Below are 25,575 nucleotides of genomic sequence, written 5' to 3' on the forward strand. Positions count from 1 at the left end.
TAGTTAACTAGTCATTTTAGCTGGCTGAACAGTGTCAGTTAGTGGTTAAGAGCACAGACTTTACAATCAGAACGACCTGGTTTTGAGAACTTCGTCTGTTCTTTATTTTCTGTGTAATTTTAGTTATTAACCTGTCTAAGCCTCTCTAAAATGAGAAAGGAAAATAGCTGCCCTGTAGGGTTGGGTAAGGATAAGAGTAAATGAGGTTATACATACACACAGTACTTAACACAGTGTCTGGCTCACAGTAGGTACTCATTAATTGTCAGCTGTTATTAGTAATAGCAACAGTAGTAGTTGGTGCATTTATGGAGTATTATTGGATTATGAGCAAATTTGAAGTAAAGCTAGTGGGTAGCAGTGATAGACGAAATTAGGAAGAGTTTATGGGTAACATTCCTTCTGCTTTTCACTCAATCAACCTATTTTGGGCACCTCCTGTTCTCTCTGGAAACTATGAGAAGCCAAGAAATATAAGGGATAATCATAGCAATAGTAGTAATACTTTGAATTTGGACAGAATGACAGTTAACGGCACATTTGTTCTATTTTGTACGTCTGAGAAATGAGACTCCAAAAAAAAAAAAAGTGGGTGGCTGGGCATGGTGGCTCACACCTATAATCCCAGCAGTTTGGGAGGCTGAGGCAGGAAGACTGCTTGAGGCCAGGGTTTCAAGACCAGTCTGGGCAACCTAGCAAGACCTCATCTGTACAATTTTTTTTTTAATTTGAAAGTGGCTTATGAGTATTATATACTAAACAAGAGTGGAAATACAGTTGGTTAGAGATGTGAAGACTGTTGGAGAGACAATTATGGTTTTCAGTGAGAAAGAGCATGTTGGTTCAGGTGGTCAAAGAATGTTTAAGGGAAGGCTTAGTAAAAAGACCAGGTGGACCTGGAAGGATATGCAGGATTTGAGTGTGTGATAGCCACATGGGGAGGGGATTTCAGTGAGTAGACAGCCTAGTAGAGATTGTATGATAGAGACATGGAAGCTGATTCTGTAAAGGAAAGACTGTGGAAGGCCTGCAGTGAGTCGCTGGTCTATTTGTCAGAGATGTTGAAGCCTCAGACAACATATTTTATTATTTTTTCTCTCAGTTTAACTTTTGGTGGGTGAGGGCACGATGAGACAACTGGTCAACCATTTTTCAGTAAAGGAAACTACAAGCTTTCAGAAAAATGACAACCCACTCAGTGAATGATTGGAGGGTACATGAGTGTTCTTGAGGCAGTGAGAGGGAATAAGTATTCATGGGACGGAGTACTGGTTTCTAAATTTTACAATTGTTATGTTTAAGTGACTCTCTTAATCCAGTGCTGTACATTCTAGAACTGAGAGCAAAACTGAAGTGTCCAGGTGGAAGCTGTACCCCAGGATTAAAGAAAATAGGAAGCCTCAAAGTGAGCTGTGAGGAGTTCCTGCTGATGGGCCTTCGTTATCAGCATCTGGATCCCCCTTCACCCAACATTGATTATATCTCCATCCAACTGGACCTCACAGATACCAGGAGTAAAATTGTGTACAAGGTAGAGTTTGGGGTTATGTGTGGGTGCCCCCAGGATTCACAGTAAGAGAGCCAGTTACACAGGGTTACTCATGCTGGCCCCCATGCCAGGGAGAGTTCCTGTGCTTTTGGGGGTAAAACTGCCATCGACTCATTGGAACTGCGGGCTTGTTGGTTCTGCTAGTAAGTGCTTAAAACAGTAGCTTTTGTATAAAATTTCCCTTCTCTGGTTCTCTTCTAGGTCCACCATCAGTACGGAAACTTGGGAAGGACTGGGGCTAGTTACGTGCTAACCTTCTTCCTCCTTTACTTCCAATACTCTTCAGCTTGTCATTTGACATTTTATAACACCTTCTCTTTGATGCTTCCTTTTGTCCTTCTTGAAATCAGGGGGTCCACTCTGCAAGGTCACAGGAAACTAGGGGGGGAGGAGAATCTCAGTCCCATGGTTATGTTTGTCACAGATTTGTCACTCTTCCAGGCTTTGGGATGAAGGGCTGGCTCATCAAGGAGACAGGCTCCCAAAGACCTCCTGCATCTTCCAATCTCATTTAATTCTCTTGTTTTTCTCCTATTGATCTCTATATATTGAAATAATGACAGAAAGTGGATTCCATTTATTTGAAATATTTAACATGCAGTGCTGCTGATTCATGAACTCTATAATTTGTTTATTGGGGAAACCGGGGAAACTGCACCTGCTGAAACAGCTGAGATTTTTTTTTTTTTTTTTTGAGACAGAGTCTCGCTCTGTCGGCCAGGCTGGAGAGCAGCAGCACAATAATCTCGGCTCACTGCAAGCTCTGCCTCCCAAGTTCATGCCACTCTCCTGCCTCAGCCTCCCGAGTGGCTGGGACTACAGGCGCCTGCCACCACGCCCGGCCAGTTTTTTGTATTTTTAGTAGAGACGGGGTTTCACCATGTTAGCCAGGATGGTCTCAATCTCCTGACCTCGTGATCCACCTGCCTCAGCCTCCCAAAGTGAAACAGCTGAGATTTTGTGCTGAGGAAAGATGATCCAAGATGATGTTTGGAAATACTTCTATCTTTCACAATCTGGCTTCTCACTGGGATTTCTCCTAAGGGGCCCAGTCAGATATTGAATATTATTACCCCAAGGAATTGATGTGACAAGGAATCATAAAGAAATGATAAAACAAAATCATAGAATTAAGATCTGGAAAAAAACTGTGAGGCAGACTAGTCAAATTGATCAGGTAAATCACTTGGGTAGCTTTTCAAGGATAAATTTCTGAGTCCAAATAATAGTTAAGAGCATGGACACTGGGCCCAGATTGCCTGGGTTCAAACATCCACTTAACTAACTGTGTGACTTTTGGTCTCATTTTCTTCAACTTAAAGTGGGTTTATAGTACCTATTTCTTAGAGTAACTGAGAGGATTAAATGATAAATACTTATTATATGCTTGACATAAAACCTGGCACATAGTAGCACTATGCATATTGCTGGTTTTAAAAGTCACCCAGTAAAAAACTCGTTAGCCAGGTTTGCAAAACCAGGCTGGGTTTAGCTCAAGCTTCCTATTTTATAGTGGTGGCCCCGCGAAGTGACATACCTTGTTCATACAGACCTAAACACTAGGTCTATAGACAACTAATAGATGTTTTCTGTTTGTTTTAACACAAAACTCCTTTCACTTTTAATGATTTATTATATCCATTGAAAAAAATTGGAGCCATTTTTCTTTTTGATCAAATTTTCTCATTTTCTTCTTACTATATTGAATAGGGCTTTATTTGTTTATATTTTAAAATCTGTTTTATTGGGAGTTTATCCCTTTACCTTCTTGCTTTGTTTGTCATTAACCTATTCCATAGCTTATTTGGCATGTCATAAAACAGATTCCTTTATGAATATAAAAGTAATAGGCTCACTGCAGAGAATATTAAAAAAACACAGAAAGCAAGATAAGAAGAAAATAAATATAGCTGTATTTTTACCATTTTTACATACACACACATGTGCATGAGTGCATGCCAGAGTTGGTTTTGTTTTATGGAATCGCATTTATACTATATGTGAAGTTTTGTATCTCGTTCTTTTGTTATTTTTATGGTTGTACAGTCAATTCTCATCAAGTGACCAAATGACCCTTCACTCATAATTTCTTCTAGATTTTTAAAGGTCTTCTTCCTTACATTTGCCTTTTTAAGCTACCGCAAATAAAATTTTATTATATGATGAAATATAAGGAACAGTTTTTTCCAAATAGCCCAAATTTTCAACACTATTCATTGAACAATTAACTTGTTTCCCATTGATTTTAGATGATCTTCTATTGTGTATAAGGATATAACGTATACAATTTCAAGGCTAGCTCTTTTATTTCTTAGATTTACCTACTTATTCTTTGTCAGTCTCATATTATTCTAAACATAATAGGCCTATAATTTTCTTACAGGCAAGTTCTTCCTTATCACTTCTCTTCAAAATTTTCATGGCCATTATCACCTAGACTTAGTTCCAAATAAATATAATTAAATCATTTATGTTAGTTTAAAAAAAAGCCCCTAAGGATTTTTATCAGTATCCAATTAGAACTATAAATTATTTTGGGAAAATTAGAATAATGGAACATTTACAATATTAAGTCTTTTCATCCAGAAATGAGGTATCTCACTTCATTGAACAAAGGTTCTTTTATAGGTTTCTGTAAAGTTCATAGTTTCCTTCATGTAAGGTGAGCATACTTATTAAGTCCAGTCCTAGGCACTTTGTTTTTGTGAACCTATGGTGAATAGAATATTTTTCTCCCATTATATCTTCTCAATGCTTATTGATGATAAACAGAAAAGCTATTTTTGGAATAATTTTCTTTTATCTGGCTTCTTTCCTGAATTCAATTATTTTAAGAAGTTCTCAATTCTTTGGGCTTTTAAAGACCATAATTATATATTTCACTAATGATGATAATTTTGTTCTTTCTTTTCCTGTAATTATTCTTCTTATTTTTGCTCTATTCCCCACTGGTTTGAGAAGAACAATATTAAATATAATGTTATTGATAAGAATCTTTGTCTTATATTTTTTACTTTTATCAACTGCCCTCATTGAATTCATCTTTGAAATTATGTGGTCTCTCTGCTTTTTCCATTAATGATCAATTTGTATCACCCTTTTCCTTTTAATCTTTCTATGTAATTTTAAGTGCCTTTCTTGTAAGGTACATATAATTGGACATTTTTGTTGAATTTCAGACTATTTGTCTTGAATAAGGAAATATACACTTTATATTTGTGGTAGTAATAGATACACTTTTTTCTATCATGTTTTATGCTTTCTTGCTGATTAAAAAAATTTGTCTTGTAAAATAAATGATGTTTTCTTTGCCTTTATCTTATTTGACAATTCCTTATCACATTTGATGTTTTATTTGGACTTAATTCTAAACTTAAAAATATTCTTAAGCCTATATTTGTAATATGTATGGTGAAAAAATGAAGTGAGCTCTCTTGGCTCCTTCCTATGTATGATGATAACTGATCCAATTGATCCTTTCTCCTGGCAATTGCTTTGTTTATATAATTTGCAATTTCAGTTCTAGCATATGATTGTTATACTTTATTACAAGCAGTAAGCTCTTTCATCATTTGTATCCACTTTATTAACATGTTTAAAATAACATACTTATTTAGACTTGACTCTAGACTCAATTGGTCTTAGCATTAAGCACCAGTCCTTCTAAATCACAATTTACCCCTCTTGAGTTTTCTAATTATGCATCTTCAAATAATACTTCTTCCCAGTGACACACGAAGATTAGATACTCTAAACCCTGGGACATCTCAGTATCGTTCACCTGCCTTCATCAACCATGCAGTGGGAAGGGAAGGGGTTGATTGTCTTCTTCTCTATTCCTCTCTTGCAATTCTCTTTTCTCTGGGCATTGCTGGTTAGTTTCTTAATTTTCAGGCTGGTGGCGGGGGTGGTTTTGGGGAATGGGAGAGAGGGATCTTATTTGATCAGGCATTGATGACATGTGATTTCATGCTCTCTGAGCCTGGTAGATGTCTCAAGCTGCATCTTTGTCTTAGGGACAAATTTATGGTTTCTCTGGAGAGTCCCATTCATTGATCTATCACTCATAGCTCTCTTAAGAGGATTATTTCTAACCTGAGTGATCACTTGCAATTTCTCCTGCAGCTCCTAGGATTTGATTCTATCTCCAGCATTTTCCTACTGGATTTTTGTCCTCTCAAGAGTGCACTCTGAAGTTCAGGGTCCAGGAGATCCCAGACCAGCCCTCTGCCCACTAGGCCCGTAACTGGAAACATTTATATGTCCCTTGTTGCCACAAACAAGAACAGACTGATTTTGGCACAGCCATCATTTTTTTTTGCTTCCAGCCAGTTAGCTTCCTCAGATATGAGCCCTGCGTCAGCTCTCTGTGTGTGTTTCAACTGCAAGAAACACATTTTAAGGGACAGGAGATATGGCATTGCTCTGCTCTTCCTGCTCCATGCCAATGTTTGGTGTTGAAGGTCAGGAAAGTGACTGAACACAACACAGCAAAGCACTCCTCTCTCCTAATCAACCTTTTTCTTACCTTTCTCAATCTTTTTATATTCTTATATGGGCAAGAAAGTTCTGGAGTCTGGAATTAGTTCCAGACAACTTGCTTTGTAAATTCTGCATATTTTACTACCTGTCTTACATTCAGTTGCACATCTAATCTCTTTTATTGGACCTTTAGCATTCTGTTATACACAGATTACAACTCCTAGCCCAATGGCAAGTGTTCAGCAGTATGGGACTAATGTGAATTTGATAACTGAGCCTGGTTCTCTCAGCAATGGGCTAGATCAAATCCTGTGAGAACTAGCATCTACAGCTATGAGGATTCTTTTCTTTTCTTTACAAAGTCTCACTCTCTTGCCCAGGCTGAAGTGCTGTGGCATGATCATAGCTCACCATAACTTCAAACTCCTGGGCTCAAGTGATCTTCCTGCTTCAGCCACTCGAGTAATTGGCTATAGGTGTGCACCACCATGCCTGTCTAATTTTATTATTTTTACTTTTTTTGTAGAGATAGGGTCTCGTTCTGTTGCCTAGGCTGGTCTCAAACTCCTGGCATCAAGCAATCCTCCCACCTCGGCCTCCCAGAGTGCTGGGATTGCAGGCGTGAGCTACCACACCTCACCCTGTGAGGATTCTTTCTGCCCATAGCACTTGTTGAGATCTTAGATCTTGTGGCACAATTTCATGGTTTCTTTGGAGGGTCTCTTGCTAATAGTGCTCTCATTTTGGGAGGATGCATGCCTAGCCTCAGTGGCCACTTGCAATCCCCAATGCCCAACCCTTGCTTGAAGATCCAGGGTCTTAACTAGCTAGACAACCAAGCAAGTATTCTTCATTTGCATGAGAACCAAATCATAAAGACATATTTCCTTCATCCTTCTCCTGCCCCCTTTAAAACTACATGACAGGAGGTGAGGAAGGCGGCTGGAGGAGGTTGTTGGTGAGTGCCAGATTGCTAAGTGCCTACTTTGGCTATTTCATTTGTCCTCACTTAATTCTTGGGAGTCTAGTATTAATATTTTCATTTACAGCTGGAAAGAAAATGAGACTGAAGAGTTAAGTAACTTGTCTAAAATCACACAAATTAAAAGTGTTGGAGATAGAATGATAAACACAGTTCCTTCTGATGCCAAAGTAGGTGCTCCCTTCTTCACCTGGCTGCATGTAAGAGTCACCAGGGAGCTTGAGAAATACTGGTTTTCTGGTCCCCTTTTTGGAACAATTAAACAAGAACCTCTGGAGACGGATCCTAGGTACCAGCATGTGTTTAAAGCTCCCCAGGTGATTCCAATATGCAGCCAGGCTTCAGGTCACTGCTAGATGCTGGGCTGTGGCTGTATTAAATATTATGCTATTAGCCCTGTATGATATCACCTCATTCATATTATTTCCTCCTTTATATTTTCTCTATCCTTCAAAAGTCAGAGAGTGCGTGGCTGCCTGTCTATATCAGAGCTGGAATTCCGAATCAGATTCCAAAGGCTGCATTCATGGCCATGTTTATTCTGGAAGTGGATCAGTTCATCCTGACCTCCTTGACTACATCAGTTCTGGACTGTGAAGAAGATGAGACCCCTAAACCCTTGCTGGTGTTCAACATTACTAAAGCCCCGCTCCAGGGCTATGTGACTCACCTGTTGGATCACACCAGACCAATCTCCTCATTCACCTGGAAAGATCTCAGTGACATGCAGATCGCCTATCAGCCACCAAACAGCAGCCATTCTGAGAGGAGACATGATGAGGTAAGAAGGAGAGACAAAGCTTCCAGCCTAGTTAGAAGTCACAGGGTTATTTAAGAACCCCCTACCCTAAACCCTCAGGTTCCTTTGTACATTCATTGCCTCAGAAAAGAATCAATCACTGTAAATCAGGATGCAAACTAACTGCCCAGAGGAGCCAGGCAGGTGGGGTCAATGAGCAAACCCCACTGAGGGGCACTGTGGCAAACTGAAGAAAGAGCCATCCCCTCAGGAAGCAGCTGCCACTCAGCTCATGCCCACCGCTGCCCTGCAAGGATACAAGTGTGCCCACTGTTGCTGTAGCACTCATGTGCCAAGAGAAATTGGAAAATGATACATTTTTGGTAAAATGCTTAAATTCTTGAATATAGAAAACAATTAAAAATTGTAGTGAAACGTATTGTGCTAGCTACCAAATATTTCTGAGGGCCACATTTGACCCAGGGCTCACCAGTTTGAGAACTGCAGCAGCCTTCGACAGCCTTCCTGAATCACAGAGACCATTGAAGTTAGAGATGACTTTTGTTTACAATACTTTAAATTTTTAACAAAATTTTTTGGGTGTGTTTAAGTTCTGGGGTACATGTGCAGGATGTGCAGGTGTGTTACATAGGTAAACATGTCCATGGTGGTTTGCTGTACCTATCAACCCATCACCCAGGTAGTAAGCCCAGCATGCATTAGCTATTTTTTCTGATGTTCTCTCTCCCTCCACCCCCAACCCCGACAGGCCCCAATGTGTGTTGTTCACCCAAAATATGGAACACTTTACGAATTTGTGTGTCATCCTTGTGCAGGGGCTATGCTAATCTTCTCTGTATCATTCCAATTTTAGTATATGTGCTGCCAAGGTGAGCACACAATTCTTTTATTAATAAATTCTTTTATTCTTTTTTTTTGTGAGAGCTTTTTATGGGAATCCTTAATTTTAATTAATAACACGGACTCAGGATAGGACATTCCGTAGTCTTATTTGATAACTAATTTCACAGTGAAACACAGTCCATCAGGAAGGTCCTACTTCTATCTAATTTCCTTTTGCTGCAGGTTCCACCCCTCTCCTCTGTTTTGTAGTTAGTGGGAGGGGAGGACAGCTGGTTAAAGTCTTCCACATAATAATGCTTCACATGTTTAAAGAACTACCAGCAACTTGATTCAAACAGGGTGGAAATTGTAAACGAGCAGACTGATATAGACTTGAGTTCAGGTTTATTAAGGAAAATGAGTGTCCCTGGGGTTATCTCTATTGTAATTTCGGCATTTTCAGCATGTAGCCTCAAGGGAAGACAAAGGGCTTCAGGCTATAAATGCTATGCTTTGCCTTCTGCTTTTATTTTCCCCTTTTCATCATAGTCTGTGGCCCCCCATGCCTTCCCTGTTAGGAAGTAATTTCTCATTGCACATCCAATCTTAGAGCACTGCTTTTCTGGCTGCTTCCTGTGTGTAGTTTCTGGCATTGTATAATGTACTCTTAAAGCAGAACCTGTGCGAATGTGTGATTTTTTTCGTAAGACAGTAACTCTCAATTTTTTCAGTGGAGATCACACAGTTTTCAGGTTGTGTGGACTGGAAGCCCTGGGCCAGGGCCCAACCGAATGCATTACCCCTCCAAAAAAGACACCTCCTGCCCATGTAGTTTCCTGTTCAGTCTGTTGCTTTGGCAGCCTTGAATCAGTTTCTTTTGTTATTTAGTGTTTGCTGATATAGTGCTGTTTGATTATTTATCTTATCCTCTTCCATGGACCACATGTTCTTCAAAAGTAGGGAGTATGCCTTGCATTTCTGCGTTATACCTCATTCTTCTCTGTCAACATCTGGTGCAATACGTACACAGCACATAATAAAGATCAAAACTTATCACGCAGCCCCTACTTACTTATTAGTTATGAATTTCATGAAAGTAAATAAAGTTGAGATATTTAAAAATATGTCTAGTGAAATACATGTCTCTAGATCAGGGTTTCTTGATAGTAGCAGTATGACAATTGCCATTTTGTATCAGATAATTCTTTGTTTGGGAGGTTGTCCTGTGTACGGTAGTATGTTAGTATCCCAGCCTCTACCCACTCGATGACAATAGCATTTTCCCACACACCGACTTCTGAAACTAAAAATGCCTCCAGACATTCCCAAAAGTCCTCTAGGGGGACAACATCACCCCTAGTTGAAAACCACTTCTCTAGATCCTCCACCTTTGAGAAAGATTTAAGTGACTGAATGTGGGAAGGGGTTGGTCTCCTAAGCAAGTGCAGAGACACTTCTCCAGCATATTACCAATTTTAGATTAATAAATTCTTTTATGTAGAAGAAAATTTTAAAATACTGTTAAAGTAAGGAACAAGATCTAGAACCTGAAAAAGTCAAATCAGGTTGTCTAAATGAGATGTGGGAACCACAGAAATGTGAATCCCCGCAGAAAACTGAATCCTCTGTGTGTGGGTATAACCCAGAATTAATGCTACTTTACCCTGTAACGCTTCAGTGTGTGGCTCCTTTGCCTCTGTTTGTTTACAGGTAGAATTGGAGGTATACGACTTCTTCTTTGAAAGGAGTGCACCTATGACAGTCCACATCTCCATCAGAACAGCAGATACAAATGCCCCCCGTGTATCCTGGAATACAGGTAAAGCTCAATATAAGGCATAGGGCAACATAGCCCTGAAGGGAATACAAGAAAGTAGATGGGTCAGGAAAGAAAGGTAGTTTTATTCCTATGTCATACATGTGGCAACTGAAACCCAGACAGATTAAGGGCATCACATAGTAGCTTTTGTTGTTGTTTTTTTATTCCTCCTGGCAGCATGAGAAATTTAAATCCAGGATTTCTGTGTCCTGAGGCCAAGTTCTTTCCTCTGCCGGAGATAAGACAAAGGGACACTTTTCAACTGAATGAAGCAAAAAACTGACTATTTGTGATATTGAGCTGTAGTGGGACTGAAATCTCCAACTCAAATTGTTCCAAGGGATTGGAGAAAGGTTTAGCTTTTATAATCTATAGTCTATTTTTATGTTGGGCTGCATGGAAACTAAAATATGTAAATAAGAGCTTTAACTGCTTTAAAATATGGCTTTCTATGCCTCTCAATTCTGAGTGGACTTATGTGATATATATATATATATGTTGATCAGATGTAAATGTGGAATGTAAATGGAGATCTTTTCCTTCTCACTGATCCCATCAATACCATTTGAAACATACTTATAAGCAGTGGTGGTAGATAGTATTAAGGAAAAAATATCTGTGTCTGATTTAAATCCTCAGGTGGCAGCTTAAACGAGCTGCCTCATGTGTGTGTACACATAGATATGTGTTTGTATGTGTGTGAGTTTCAGCAGAGATAGAGGACATCAGGTGAGCAGCCTTGATTTATAATTCTGGCTATACATCCTACTGTACCTCTGTCAAGGGGGTAATGAGAGAAAAGATGGAATCAGTAACCTTAAGTTTAGGAATAATCACATGTTGCATGGGCTCCTGCCTGAGTGTAGAGATGGAATAGTCTGTACGTGTATGTGTGATCGGTGACACCCAGGTTTGCTCAATGTCATTTTGGCTGCTTTGAACATCAGAATCCTTTTTAAAATAAATGTTTGCTTATTATGAACTTGATCTGTGCCATCGTTGAAATTTGGAGAATACATCTAAAATTATTTCACCGTGAAGATATAACCAACGTTAATATTTTGCTGTATATATTTCTAGGCTTCTCGATTGTTCCTCTGCTGTGCTCCATGATGCCTTGTCGTATGCACTCCTGGCTTCCAAACCCTTATTGCCAGTCACAGAGATTCTTCTTATGCACTTCTGTCCATTTCTCCTCCCTCCCTCCCTCCCTCCCTCCCTCCCTTCCTTCCTTCCTTCCTTCCTTCCTTCCTTCCTTCCTTCCTTCCTTCCTTCCTTCTTTTTCTCTCTCCGTCTCCTTTATATATGTATTAGCCCAATTTCCCTAGAAAACAGACCCCGAGGCAGATCAGATGTACTAACCCTATACTAAAAGCAAGAGTAAGGGGAGAAGCAAATAAAAAGGTGGCATGGCTGAGCTGGTGTCACAGCTTTACAATAAGATAAAGCAGATTGCTCTGCAGTGTTGATGTCTCCAGGGAGAAGATGCAACTGCTGTGTCTGGTAAGAGTTGGAAGTGGGGTTGGGAAAAGGTCAACAATCTATTAATGGTCAGTTATTTCCCATCTCCTGTCTTTAATGGGTTAAAGTTTACTTCACTGGCTGTTAACTCCCCACATGCCCAGAATGTGTTATCTGGCCCCTCTTAGCAGCCATTGCACACACTTCCTGGGTCCCCTGGTGCAGGGCCTGATCAGCCACAAGGTTGGTCCTGCCACCACTAGAGGGCAGTGGAGGTAGCCGGCTGCATCAGAAGATGAGGCAGTGGTGGCAGGAGGGCTTTACAATTTTGGAGACTGGGAACCCTCATGGGGCGGCTGCAGCTAGAGAACAGTCAGTTGGTTGAGGCCGGGATGGCAGGTGAAGCTGGCAGATGTGAGAGAAACATAAGATAAGTCCAGCAGTACGCTACCTTGCAATTCGACCAGCTTGCTCTGCTCCCTTTCAGGATTATCTGTAATCTGTTGTAATATTGGAGTTAATAGGACTAAAAATAAAAATAGTACTAAAAATAAAAGCTACATTCCAGTTTCTTGAAAAGCTTTTAAAGATGCAATATTCAGATGGTTTCATGAGTGGAAATTCATTCATCTTTTCTTAAGCAGGCACGTTGGCATGTCATAGAACTTGCCAATACCATTTTCTTATCTTTTTTTTTTTTAAATTTAAGTTCTGGGGTATATGTGCTGAACGTGTAGGTTTGTTACATAGGTATACATGTGCCATGGTGGTTTGCTGCATCTATCAACCTGTCATCTAGGTTTTAAGCCCCGCATGCATTAGATATTTGTCCTAATGCTCTTTCTCCCCTTTCCCCTCTACCCCCGAACCGGCCCTGGTGTGTGATGTTCCCCTCCCTGTGTCCATGTGTTCTTATTGTTCAGCTCCCACTTATGAGTGAGAACATGTGGTGTTTGGTTTTCTGTTCCTGTGTTAGTTTGCTGAGGATGATGGTTTCCAATTTCATCCATGTCCCTGCAAAGGGCATGAACTCATTATTTTTTATGGCTGCATAGTATTCCATGGTGTATATGTGCCGCATTTTCTTTATCCAGTCTATCATGCCAACACCCTTTTCTCCTTTCTTTCATAGGTCTGAATCTCCTTGAGGGGCAGTCTCGAGCCATCACTTGGGAACAGTTTCAGGTTGTCGACAATGACGACATCGGTGCTGTCCGGCTAGTCACCGTTGGTGGCCTGCAGCATGGATGGCTGACTTTAAGAGGTGAATGATCCAACTTGGTAACCTAGCAAAGAATCCAAAAGTATTTTCTTCAAAAGTAGATGTATTTAACAGATATATGTAGCATCTCTTGGGCCCCATTTCTCAATGAAATTGTCAAATGCAGAAAATCTGGAGATCTTGAAACCATTGACTTTTGTGTTCAAATGCTCAGATCAATGTCTAACCATTTATGAATGGCACCTTGTACGTGGCTCATTGTTTAAACCTCAGTTTTGCTTTCTGGATGCCATGCATGGCTCCTTGTAAGTATACTCCTTAACTAGTTATTTTTTTTCCCAGTTGGAGGACAGAATGTTTTTTATTTCTCTGCTTCAAAGAAGTATATTGAAAAATTAGGCCGAGCGCGGTGGCTCACGCCTGTAATCCCAACATTTTGGGAGGCCAAGGTGGGTGGATCACCTGAGGTCAGGAGTTCAAGACCAGCCTGACCAATATGGTAAAACTCCGTCTCTACTAAAAATACAAAAATTAGCCGGGCATGGTGGCGGGCGCCTGTAGTCCCAACTACTTGGGAGGCTGAGACAGGAGAATTGCTTGAACCTGGGCGGCAGAGGTTGCAGTGAGCCAAGATCACGCCACTGCACTCCAGCCTGGGTGACAAAGCAAGATTCCATCTCAAAAAAAAGAAAAAAAAGAAAAAAGAAAAAGAAAAATTAATGCTTAATTAATACTTTAGTAATAATGATGTTATGTTATTAGTAGTAGTTGTCATGGTTTAAAAGAAATAAATTTATAATTCTATGGGATGATAGTTAACAAGGTAATAATCTAATAAAAGTAATATTTACACTTTATGATGAAATAAGTCATTCCTTATAATGAACTCAGAGGATTTAATTCAATTATCTTCTTAGCTTCCCTAACTGTAAAGCAGAAAGATAACTCTCACCATCATTTGTGAGCAGGGAATTCTGGAATCAAAAACAAAATAATAAATGTATGATAAATCCTCCTGCTTAATCCCAGGACAGTGGGAGGCCAGTTTAAATCTGGGTATACCAGTCAGGTTGGGTGTTCGCTTGTATGTAAGAGAAATCCAAGTGTAGTGGCTTGAAAATTAGTTATTTTCTTCATGTCTTTGAGGCTTGAAGACCCAGAAGGAACAATGAAAGAAGTCATGATCTAAGTTTGCTGTATCTAACAAGTTTTCCTAGGAGCACAATACAACAATTTCCACTTAGATTTCTTTATCAAACTATGTCACATACAACTCCTCAGTGCAAGCAAGTCGGGAAGCCTGAGTATTTTTAAATGACCGTATTGCTATGCCAAATACAACTAGGATTCTGGTAGTGAGGAAGAAGCATAAAGTGGCTCTTGGTCAAGAAAGTGTTAAATCGTTTATTCCTCTAAGGTCTTTAACACAGCCACATGGTGTGAAGAGAATAATGGGGTGCACCTGCCATTAAGAATTGTAAGTCTCTGGCTGGGCACAGTGGCTCACACCTGTAATCCCAGCACTTTGGGAGGCCGAGACGGGCAGATCACTTGAGGTCAGGAGTTCAAGACCAGCCTGGCCAACATGGTGAAACCCCATCTCTACTAAAAACATAAAAATAGCCCGGCATGGTGGTGCGTGCCTGTAGCCCCAGCTACTCAGAAGGCTGAGGCAAGAGAATAGTTTGAACCCGGGAGGTGGAGGTTGCAGTGAGCTGAGATCACGCCACTGCGCTCCAGCCTGGGCGACAGAGGGAGACTCCGTCTAAAGAAAAAAAAAAAAAAAGGAAGAGTTGTAAGTATCTGAAGAAAACAAAGCAATGTTTATTAATACTATAGAAATGAAATGGAGAGTGGGAGACCATAATGCATTGATGGTCTGGGTTCAGAGGAGATACAAAATAGTATGATCATTTATTAAGCTTTACTTTGTGACAGATACTGTACAAAGCATTCTGTATACTTTAACTTGTTATCTCATATCAACTTTATGATATTAGATACTATTATTATTCCCATTTTACAAATGAGTAACCTGAGACTTAGAACAACTGATTTATCTAAGGTTGCACACGTAGAAAATGGCAGAACTGGGATTTGAACCCAGACTGTTAGATATTAGAGCTCTAGGTCTTGGTCTTTGAGCCAGTAATTTTCAAATAGGCTTGATAACACTGGTTGTTGCGTCCCTCCCACCCACACCTGAATTTCTGATTCAGCAGGTCCAGGGTAAGGCTTGAGAATTTGCATTTCTAAAACTTTCCAGATGGTACTGAGGCTGCTGGTTTGAGACCACTCCTCTAAGAACTGCTGCCATGTAAGATGGTAGCAATTAGCTGAAGAATAACCAACATTTATTGTAGGCTTACTGTTGCTTAAGTTCTCTCATTCTTGCTGTGGATTATGAGGTAAGTATTTGTTTTAGTAAGGGTTCCCTAGAGAAATTAAACCAACAGAATGTCTATCTATGTATGTATGTATCTATCTACCTACCTACCTACCTACCTACCTACCTACCTACCTACCTACCTATCTATGAGGTGATTTATTCTGGGAATTGGCTTATGTAATTGTGGAGGCTGAGAGGTTCCTTGTTAGGCTGTTGGAGAAACAGGAAAGCCCAGGAAGTCATGGGTATTAGTCTGAAGGCCCGAGAACCAGGGAAGCTGATGGTGTAACCCAGTCCAAAGCCAAAGGCTTGAGAAGATGGGCAAGGGGAGTGGAGAGGGGTGAGTGGGGTAGGGAAGGTGGAGGGTGGAGGCACAAATGGGGGTGTTAGAGGATGGCTGGTTTATGTTCCAGAGTTCAAAGGCCCAAGAGCCAGGAGCTCCAGTGTCAGAGGGAAGAAGATGGAAGGAAGTCTCAGCTCCAGAAGAGACAGAGCATTCCCCTTTCCTCTTCCTTTTTGTTCTGTTCAGTCTCTCAATGGATTGGATGAAGCCTGCCCACAATGATGAGCGTGATCTTTTCTCAGTCTGCTGATTCGAATGCTAATCACTTCAAGAAACACTGCTTCACAGAACCACCCAGCAATAATATTTTACCAGTTGCCTGGGCATTCCTTAGCCCAGTTAAGTTGATGGAAAAAGTTAAAACCATCACAGTAGTATTATCCATGTTTTATAGATGAGTTTCATAAATTAAATACCTTGCTCATATCTGCACAACTGATAAATGTTGGAGCCAGTATTCAAAACTAGATATGTTGTCCCAGAACCCACTAACAATCTGTAGTTTTTCCAGGTGAGGGAAATACGGGCTGCACACTTTCCTTAGCAGCCTCTGCTGTATTGATGCTTTCCCCACAGCTGCTGCTTCTGCACTCCCTTGCTCAATCTGCTCCATCTCTGCTCTCTCCCTCAGAGGGGAAAGGATTTCTCTTCACCGTGGCTGACCTCCAGGCTGGAGTTGTTCGCTATCATCATGATGACAGCGACTCCACCAAAGACTTCGTGGTCTTCCGGATATTTGATGGCCATCACAGCATCCGTCACAAATTCCCCATCAACGTCTTGCCCAAAGATGATAGTCCCCCGTTCCTCATAACCAATGTTGTCATTGAACTGGAGGAGGGGCAGACCATCCTGATCCAGGGATCCATGCTGCGAGCTTCAGATGTGGATGCCAGTGATGACTACATCTTCTTCAATATCACAAAGCCTCCACAGGCTGGGGAGATCATGAAGAAGCCAGGGCCAGGACTGATAGGTAAGTTCTGGGCAGTTAAGATCATTTGAATGGAATTCACTCTTCCATAGAGAACCTTCTATGCATCCTTCTGGGTTTGCTGAAATTGTGTCCGAGTTTGTGCTAAGGTGAACATCAAGTTTCTGAAGTAAGATAGTATTTTTATTCCCATTTCATAATGAGGAAGCCTGAGATTTAGGAAAGTTAATTTGATCTGTCCAAGGTTGTGCATCTACAGATTTCCAGAGCTGAGCCTCAAAGTAACCATTACACTGTGAAAAATTAAGTCAGCCGAGCAAGGAGATAGAACAAATTAGTCTAAAAGGAGATTTTTTGACTATTCTAGATTATTGATAATTTCATGAATAACATTTGTTTACATTTTGTTAGAATCATTTTGTAACTACTTCTTAAAGTAGGTAGATCCGGAGTTTAACAAAATAGGGATCAAGTAAGTAGTTAGTGTTACTTTGTATATTTGAAATAAGAGTAAGTTTCTTGAAAATATTTTTCTAATGCTAATTTTTCCATATATCAAGACAGATGTAGCGACTTTAGTTTTCCTGCTTTATTATTTATTATTTTTCTGCTTTATTATTTATCTTTGATGAAAACATTTAATGCAGGTTCCTTGGGTACATATAATATACTAGACAGATAAGACTTTTGAAGATAAGTCCAATATCATTGTCCCTCGATATTTGATAGGCTTGTACAAAAGTATGTGGTGTTTTATGGACCCAATAGGCTATCCTGTCCCTGGCTTCCTTCAGAGGGATTTGTTTAATGGAATCATTTATTATCGTCATTTTGGTGGAGAAATCTTTGAAGATTCTTTTCAATTTGTCCTGTGGGACAGCCATGAACCTCCAAATCTTTCAGTGCCACAGGTAAGAGACCGTTTCTGAACACTTTCCCAAAGTCTTGTGCATAGGTGTCAATTCTAGAAGATGTGGTTAGAAACCACATGAAAATAGGTTTCAAGGTTTAAAATTTGAAAAACAATCGATTAAACAAAATTAAGCAGATTTCTTTGCAATAGGACTACTCAAATGTTTCCTTTTTGAAAGAGTTTTATAGATATCTATGTATTCAGTGTTTCAAGGTCATTTAACTATGGGACCCTTTTATGTAGAGCAACTCACAAAATTTGCTTGTCTCCCGACACTCAAGAAAACATTTATTTTATATGTGGTGATTAAATTATAGGCTCTAGAGTTAGGTTGCATGAGTTTCCCTCTTGATCTTGACACTGACTGACTGGTCAACCCATGCTCCAGTTTCCTTGTCTGTAAAACAGATAATAATAGAACCTTCGTTTACAGTTATTGTGAAGGTGAGATAATACATATAAAGTACTGAGAACATTTTGGTTCATGGGAAACACTCAATAAATACATTAGCTATTATTTATTGTCGTCTTTAAAGATCTAAGGGTCTCTTCTACCACTAGAGGATATAATTTAAATGTGTAGAATGCAGAAATAAGTTTAAGCAAACATTGCCATATAGAAATTACAGAAAGTGGAGTCAGGGTAGTGTCTGGACAACTATAATAGAGTAGACTCCTTGAAAGGAGAGGCTGGTTGATAATAGAGATTTTAAAAAAGGACAGCTGAAATTAAGTAATCACCTACTGATATGGTTTGGCTGTGTCCCCACCCAAATCTCATCTTGAATTGTAACTCCCACAATTCCCACGTGTCATGGGAGGAACCTGGTGGGAGGTAATTGAATCATGGGGGTGGGTTTTTCCTGTGCTGTTCTCATGATAGTGAATAAGTCTCATGGGATCTGATGGTTTTAAAAACGGGTGGTCCCCTGTACAAGCTCGCGTGCTCTCTCTCTGCCTGCTGCCATCCATGTAAGACGAGACTTGATCCTTTTTGCCTTCTGCCATGATTGTGAGACCTCCCCAGCCATGTGGAACTGTACATCCATTAAATCTCTTTCTTTTGTAAATTGCCCAGTCTCAGGTATGTCTTTATCAGCAGTGTGAGAACAGGCTAATAAACCTACTATGTACGTACATTTTGCTAGGCATTTTGTACCTATTATCTTGGAAGATAGCCTGTATATGGATCCAAGCAAATTTCCAACCTGTTCTAGAATGACTGCTTAAAGCAAGGGTCCTATTTGTCACATAATGCCTTCCTATAATGTCATAGACACTGACATTAGCTAATGCATAGATGATTGAGCTATTCATCTGTGTGCTAAGAAGAGTATAACAGAAGGAGATGATCAGGAAGAATGATTCCAGAGAGCTCAGAAATGGAAGGCAATAGGTAATCCCTATTAAGAAGGAATAGAGAATGAATGAGAAAACTCAGTTCGTCTGCTCTGTGACTAACAGGTCAATTCCTTTTCAAATAACACCTCCCTCTTTTTATCAATGTATTATATGTCATTTCTAGATTAAGTTTTTGCTTGAAACCTTAGTTTATTTGATAGTTCAAAATGGTAACAGTTAATAGGATTTACTTCTAAGTCTTCTGTGTATCTATCCAATCTGAGTTATGTTTCTGACTAGGATACCGTATCACTTTTAGTAGCCTACGGGCCTTTTTAAAAATGAAAAATTCAGGACTTCTTTTTTCTTCTTTCGTTGTTATATATTTTATAAATCATGCTCTTCATATACACAAGTATAGATGTCAGATTTCTCTGTAATGAAAACTTTAGTGCAACATAATTATTTCTGAATCTGGGCAAATTGGTCAAACTAAACTCTGTAGATCTAGTTATAAGTTTATTCCCTGTGACGGATAGGTTTCTAAAGATGCTTATCATGTTTTTCTCTGCTTTCATCTTCTTAATTTATGTTAGAGAAAGAGAAGGGGACAGAGGGAGATCTACAAATTTGCTCTCTTCATTACCATATATCTTTGGCCCCTAAATATTTATCCAGCTCAGATGTGTGTCCTACCTCTGTATCTGACATCTTTACATGTATGTATCATCAGCATTTTAAACTCATGACCAAAATACATTTAGCATGTGTCCCTAAAAACTTGCGCAAAATAACTAGCTGGAATCTCTGAAGTCATCCCTGACTCCTTTCTCTAATGTCAGCACAACCAATCAGTCAGCAGGTTTACTAAATCTGCTTGATGAGTTTTTCTGATCTATCTCTACCTCCCCACCTCACTGCCATTGCTTCAGCTCCAACCTTCATCTTCTCTGGACTAGATTATCCTCAACCCCTCCCATGGCCTTTTACAAATAGAGGTGATTAACCAAATCCTTATAGTTGCGATAAATTAAAACTAATTAACATAGTAGCAGTATTCTTAGTGAAATTAATCTAGCATCTGTTTTCCCATTCTCCCTCTTCTGGTTGGTGATAACTTTGTCTTAGTCCCTCTCCAGGCTATGGACTTGCTGTCAGCTCTAACATCACCTGTTCCAAGAATCCTCTGACGACCCCATTCCACAAACCCTCAGGCAGGATCAGCTTGTCCTTTTATATGCTCTGGCATCTGTTTACACATATCTTTGTTGTTGAACTTTCTGTAAAGTAAGACCACTATTTCTTTTATTGGATCAACTCTGATCTCCTTGACAGTAGGGACCCGGAATTATTCATTTCAATGTTTCTAGACCTAGATATCTGACTCATTGTAGACCCTTACAAACTGCTTATTGATCACCAAATGAATTCTGGTTCTTTCAACATTTACTGAAACTGGGAGGAAATAAGACCCAAACATTTACTAGGGACTAGGGAGGGAGTGAGATGGGGCGGTAATAAATGTAAAGCTTTATTCAGAGTTTCTAGAAATAAGTGTGTGCAAGCCAATGAAACAAGTATTGTGTGTGTGTGTGTGTGTGTGTGTGCTGGCAAGCATTTTTATATTTAAAGCTCCGATATCAGTGAAACTCCAATATTTGAGGAACTCAAATGATTACCTGGTCTGTTTGATGTTTACATTTTCAATTTGGACAAGTATCTAGTCATGTCCTACAAATAAAAATAGATTTAAAATATTCAACAAAATTCATAACTTTCAGCTGCTCAGCTAGAAGTCCAGATAAAATGATTACTTGATGGTAGCTTTTGTGATCAGAATATTCCATGGTTTTGTTTTATTTTGACGTTGTAATGGAAGTACAGATGAGCAATGCCAATTTTGTCTACAACAATGGCATTCAGAATACCCAATTTGAAAAAGATGAGAATTCCTTTTGAAATTGACACACACAGCAAAACTAAAATATGGTTAAGCTTTTTCTATGACATAAAAAAGGCTAGAACTTCAGCTCAGCCACCTACAAGCTGTGCTCCCTGGGGCAAATCATTTAACCCCTTTGGGGCTCAGGTTTTTTTCTCTGAACATTGGGAATAATGACCATGGCTATTATTAGTAAAGTGCTATCTGGATCACACAAGATAGCTAGTAGCACAGTGAGTACTCAGTACTTAGTAGGTGCTCAATAAATTAATTCCCTGTCTCTATCCTTTCATGACTGTTGCCAAAGTTTACAGCATGTTTATCCATTATGAAGCATTTCAATAATTAAAAATTAAATCCAGTTATCAAAATAAACACAATGGCAGTCATTTTTCTATTCTCCTGCAGTCTGTGTCATGATTTTTTCCCCCCAATTACAGTGTTTCGCTAATCTACAAAGTTCAGAAATTCTCTGTGGGACCTCCCAGCCATAGTGTGGATCAGTGAGGCTCCACTTCATTGGAAAACTGGATTTAATAAGGAAACAATAGTTATTGTGCCTTCAAAGAGACCATTTTCCATGCTAATTTATTCTCCAATGTGTTCTTTGTGTAAGAAGAATGTACAGCATGCTTTTTTATACCCCTGTAATAATTCTTAGTGGGCACATTTGTGTGTGTGTGTGTGTATGTGTATGTGTGTGTGTGTGTGTGTGGTTTTAAGGAGTGGAGAGAGTTTAATATACAAGACGGGGCAAGAAGGAAGGGAGAAGACAGAAGGAAGAGGCTCCCCTGTACAGAGACAGAGGTGGGAATGGGGCTCTAAAGCTGAAAGAAGAGGTCCCCAAGTATGGTGGACACCAGCCAGGTATATATGCAGAGGCTGGAGGAGGTGGTGTCTGATTTGCATAGGGCTCAGGGAATAGGTTTCACCAGGCATGTCATTCATGTAGCCCGCGAAAAAGCTGGTCCTCCCACCCTAGCCTTTTAATATGCAAATGTGGGCACCCTGATTTCTACACATGTGGGGATATGTGGGGGCGGCCATGTTGCCAGGAGCATATGGGCCAAGGGCAAGAAGGCCAAGGGAATCGCCATGTTGGGTGGACCCAGTTTCTAATGGCCGGCATTTGCATATCAAAGGTTGCCCACCTGACTAAGAGCTGGGGCTTTACAAGAAACTTTTCCAGATATGCTTTAAAAGAGGAAAACTACCCAAGGACCCCTTTTCCTTTCTATCTGCATAAAATAATTTCTTTTTCTTAATAACTCCTACCACATTCCTCCCTGTGGCAATATCACACTAACTGCAGTTAGGTGGTTTTGGGCGAAGACTCTTTCTGGCTACTTCCTACTTAAAAGGGGCGTTGAATGGGGAACAGCAGTTAGGGCTCCTCCTGGGATTGATTTAAGGGTCCTCGGAAGAATGGCATGTCCACATGTGGTTCAGTTTGCAGCACCATTTGGAGTTTGATTGCTTTTAGGCGAGAAGAAACAATTTGAGTCATAGTACTGAATATACAGCGTCCAAATATCAATTCAAGACATAAAAGCAAGAGAGGGCTTAATAAAGGGGTTAACCAATTCCAGAAAGAAGACTGGAATTTATTAAAGAGGGATTGTAGCCGCCCAGGGCTGAAGCCGGCATTTTCCCTGAGCCTGTTAATAATTTTGATTTGATTTTTAAGTACCTGTAGATTTTCCTTTCCTTTACTAGGTGTTAATCCAAAAGCAGCATGTTTCATTTAAAAGTGCATCACTAAATCCAATAAAAAATCCTAGCAGACTTAGTGATAGTAAAACTGTTATGCTTTCTTTTTGTCAGTAACTATTATCCCGGTTATAAGGATAATAATTAAGCAAAATACTACAGCAATGAAAACTCTCTGTCCAATATTTTAGTTAGAAGGTGCTACCGTGTATAACCCTATTGCAAATAGTAGAGTGAGGACAGCAATTCCCACAAGTGTGGTATGGTAGATAATTTCCATCTAAAATTTTACTTGCCAAGATATAGAATTCCCCTTTGGGGGTCTATGAAGTTCCTTGGTTTTATTTTCCCAAACAAAGAAAGCTCAGAGTTATGGGCACTTTACTCACTTTTCATTACCTGGCAGAAGTTGCAAGATAATTGCCCAGAACTAGCATATTGATTCACATTTTGACGTTACCTGTCCCTTTTTTTTTTCCAAGCTGCAGATCACCAGTTGATTCACAGGAATAAGCAGGGTTAGTCTAAAATGTAGGCAAAAAGCTTAAAAACAAGAGACTAGGATTTAATGACAAATGTATGATAAGTTTTGGAGCAAAATTTTTCTCTTCAGTCCTCATTTTTGGTAAAAAGTAATTATGAGTAAACTTTAGTCTTATAGTTGGCCTGATTATTTGCATAAAGTGCAGCAAGAATGGTTATTTTTACATAGGCCTTTTGGATTGGCTTTGATGAAACGCTGTTTCACAAGGAATTTCAGGTAAGACTTTTAAAGCCGAGCCCAGCCATGGGTTTGTATCCTCTAATACCTGTGAGTTGGATGATCCTTTCCTCTTGAGGTCCCAAGATAAACTCATAGCTTCCAGACCTATTAGAAAGTGACATTCTTCACTGACCACAGGTTAGGAACCCTGCGTGGGGACTGTATAGACAAGGTGGTAGGCCAGTTCTCCCTAAGGGGCTTTAATTGGCTGTACATGTCGAGCTTGATTCCTTAAAGGGAGACACACCCCTTCAGTCAAAGCCTTGATAAAATAACAAGTTTTCCAACTGTGTCCTGTTGACAAAGAAAAATTGATTCTGATTGCACTGATGCAAACAACTGTATTGCCATAAGAGTACTTACAGATAGTCTCCAAATTCTAGAGGAATCAAGTGGAGAAAAATGAACATGCTCCAAATTTTGTTTACAGGAGTATACCTTACTCAATTATTAAAGGCTGTAAATAGTTTAAAATAAGTTTCCTTGACTCTGAAAAACTAAACAAGGATTAGCAATATTCCAAGCGAAAGTCAAAAAGTTTGCTTTAACTTTCTGAGTGCAGTCCACTTAGTTAAATTTTGTTTTGCTTGATATTTGTGAACATGTCAGTTTTTTAGGAGTCCTGTAGATTCTCCCTCTATTTCAGTGTTACAATCTTCAAAGCTATTAAAAACCTGCATTTGAGAACACCTGTTAAACTCCTTAATATAGCTTGATTATAAACCATCTTTTGAGAAGGAACAAAGCAAGACAACAATTGTCTGTGAATGGCAACATTCCCAGGATAGTTACAGTTAAAAACATGACTGGCAAAGAACTTTATTTATCTTCGTGGTTTACAATAACTTTACCCTTAATTACGATTGATAGCACATACTTAGGCATTAGAATTTTAGAAAACCCATACAATTTCTGAACATATATTAGTGTTCACCAAAATATAACTTAAAAAAGATTGGACATCATTTTGGCAATCTCATGTGACTAAACATGTCAGATAATCCTGTTTACCTCTTTTCTGAATGTTTCAGGGGCTCTCTGAACCATTCAAAAAGCCAGGCATCAGGAAGGATAATTTCCAGATTGCCATAAATTATTTTGCCAAAATGATGACTCAAAAGGCAAAACATTTTATTAGTCTTTACTATGACATGAAAATTCTGTTTAAAGCTAAATTTTACCCTTGCATTAGTTTATTTGTTCAAGTGAAATCTTATAAATTATTCCATTTTATCTTAATCAGTTTGACCATGAGGTGAAATTTTTACAAACCTTTTGTAATCCTTTTACTGAAAGGACAGAGTAGTGTCTTAAGACCTCCTTGCTATGCTTTTATTTCAATGCTTGATTTAAGAAAAGACCATATAGATACCATGGGAGAAGACGGTGTAGTGCTTCTACCATGCACTTCATTTCAAGGCAACCCAAAGCCAATTGGCTTATTTTGTAATCAGCCCATCCCTGATGGGAGTCTCACCCCTCAGTGTGGGGTGGGGATGTTGCCTTATTTTCCAGGTGGCTAAGAGCATGCTTCTCTGATTTATAACTACTATTAGCCATCTCTTACAGTGTATTTTCTACCTAGTTATTACTCACCAAAGCTCTCTCATAATGCGAAGTAATTTCTGATACTCCCAAAACTCAAAACCATCAGATAACACAATGCAAAACAGAACAGAGCCTTTGATTTTGAGAGGGATAATTTCCTTTTAATTCCTGGGGTTTTATGAGGAAAACAGAGGATCCCCCCCACCGCCCCACAAAACGGGGTCTGTGGCAACTCATCTGTTTTTCCCAAGGAGTCCCATGCTACCAGAAGTTATCTTAGAGCCTTTCAGGCATGCATTAAGAGTGGTAAGACAAAAAATGGAGAAAAATAACTCAGTTGACTGAGAAGAAAAGAGCCTTTTTCCAGAAAAACAACATCCAAGAAAAGAAAAACATAAAGGCCTTTTAAATATACCTCTAACTTGAATATCCACTCTTAATTAAGCTGAGCACTCTTTAAGAAAATCCTTTTAAATCCCTTGTTACTTGACTTTAGCTACACCAAGCAGTTAAGATTTTCGGCTTTTGAATGTTACAAAAAAGTAACCTCACAGATGAAATCAATGAGCCTTAATTAGGTTATGACTTAACCATG

General features: G+C 39.4%; 1 protein-coding gene and 1 non-coding gene across 5 annotated transcripts in view; one reads left to right on the forward strand and one right to left on the reverse strand.

Moving 5' to 3' along the window:
• FREM1 (FRAS1 related extracellular matrix 1) overlaps positions 1–25,575 on the forward strand; it is a 176,042-nt gene that overhangs the window by 53,779 nt on the left and 96,688 nt on the right. For all 4 annotated transcript variants that reach the window (XM_055092121.2, XM_055092120.1, XM_055092122.1 and 1 more), the window contains exons 6-11: positions 1,335–1,531; positions 7,471–7,794; positions 10,306–10,414; positions 13,008–13,139; positions 16,461–16,805; positions 17,532–17,674. In XM_055092121.2, coding sequence (XP_054948096.1) covers positions 1,335–1,531; positions 7,471–7,794; positions 10,306–10,414; positions 13,008–13,139; positions 16,461–16,805; positions 17,532–17,674 — 1,250 coding nt within the window. The remainder of the gene's footprint in view (positions 1–1,334; positions 1,532–7,470; positions 7,795–10,305; positions 10,415–13,007; positions 13,140–16,460; positions 16,806–17,531; positions 17,675–25,575) is intronic.
• On the reverse strand, positions 8,544–8,650 carry LOC112440945 (U6 spliceosomal RNA). The gene has a single exon (XR_003028922.1). It is a non-coding gene; the product is annotated as a U6 spliceosomal RNA (small nuclear RNA).

The sequence above is a fragment of the Pan paniscus genome, chromosome 11 (genome assembly GCF_029289425.2).
Source record: "Pan paniscus chromosome 11, NHGRI_mPanPan1-v2.0_pri, whole genome shotgun sequence".
Lineage (NCBI taxonomy): Eukaryota > Metazoa > Chordata > Mammalia > Primates > Hominidae > Pan > Pan paniscus.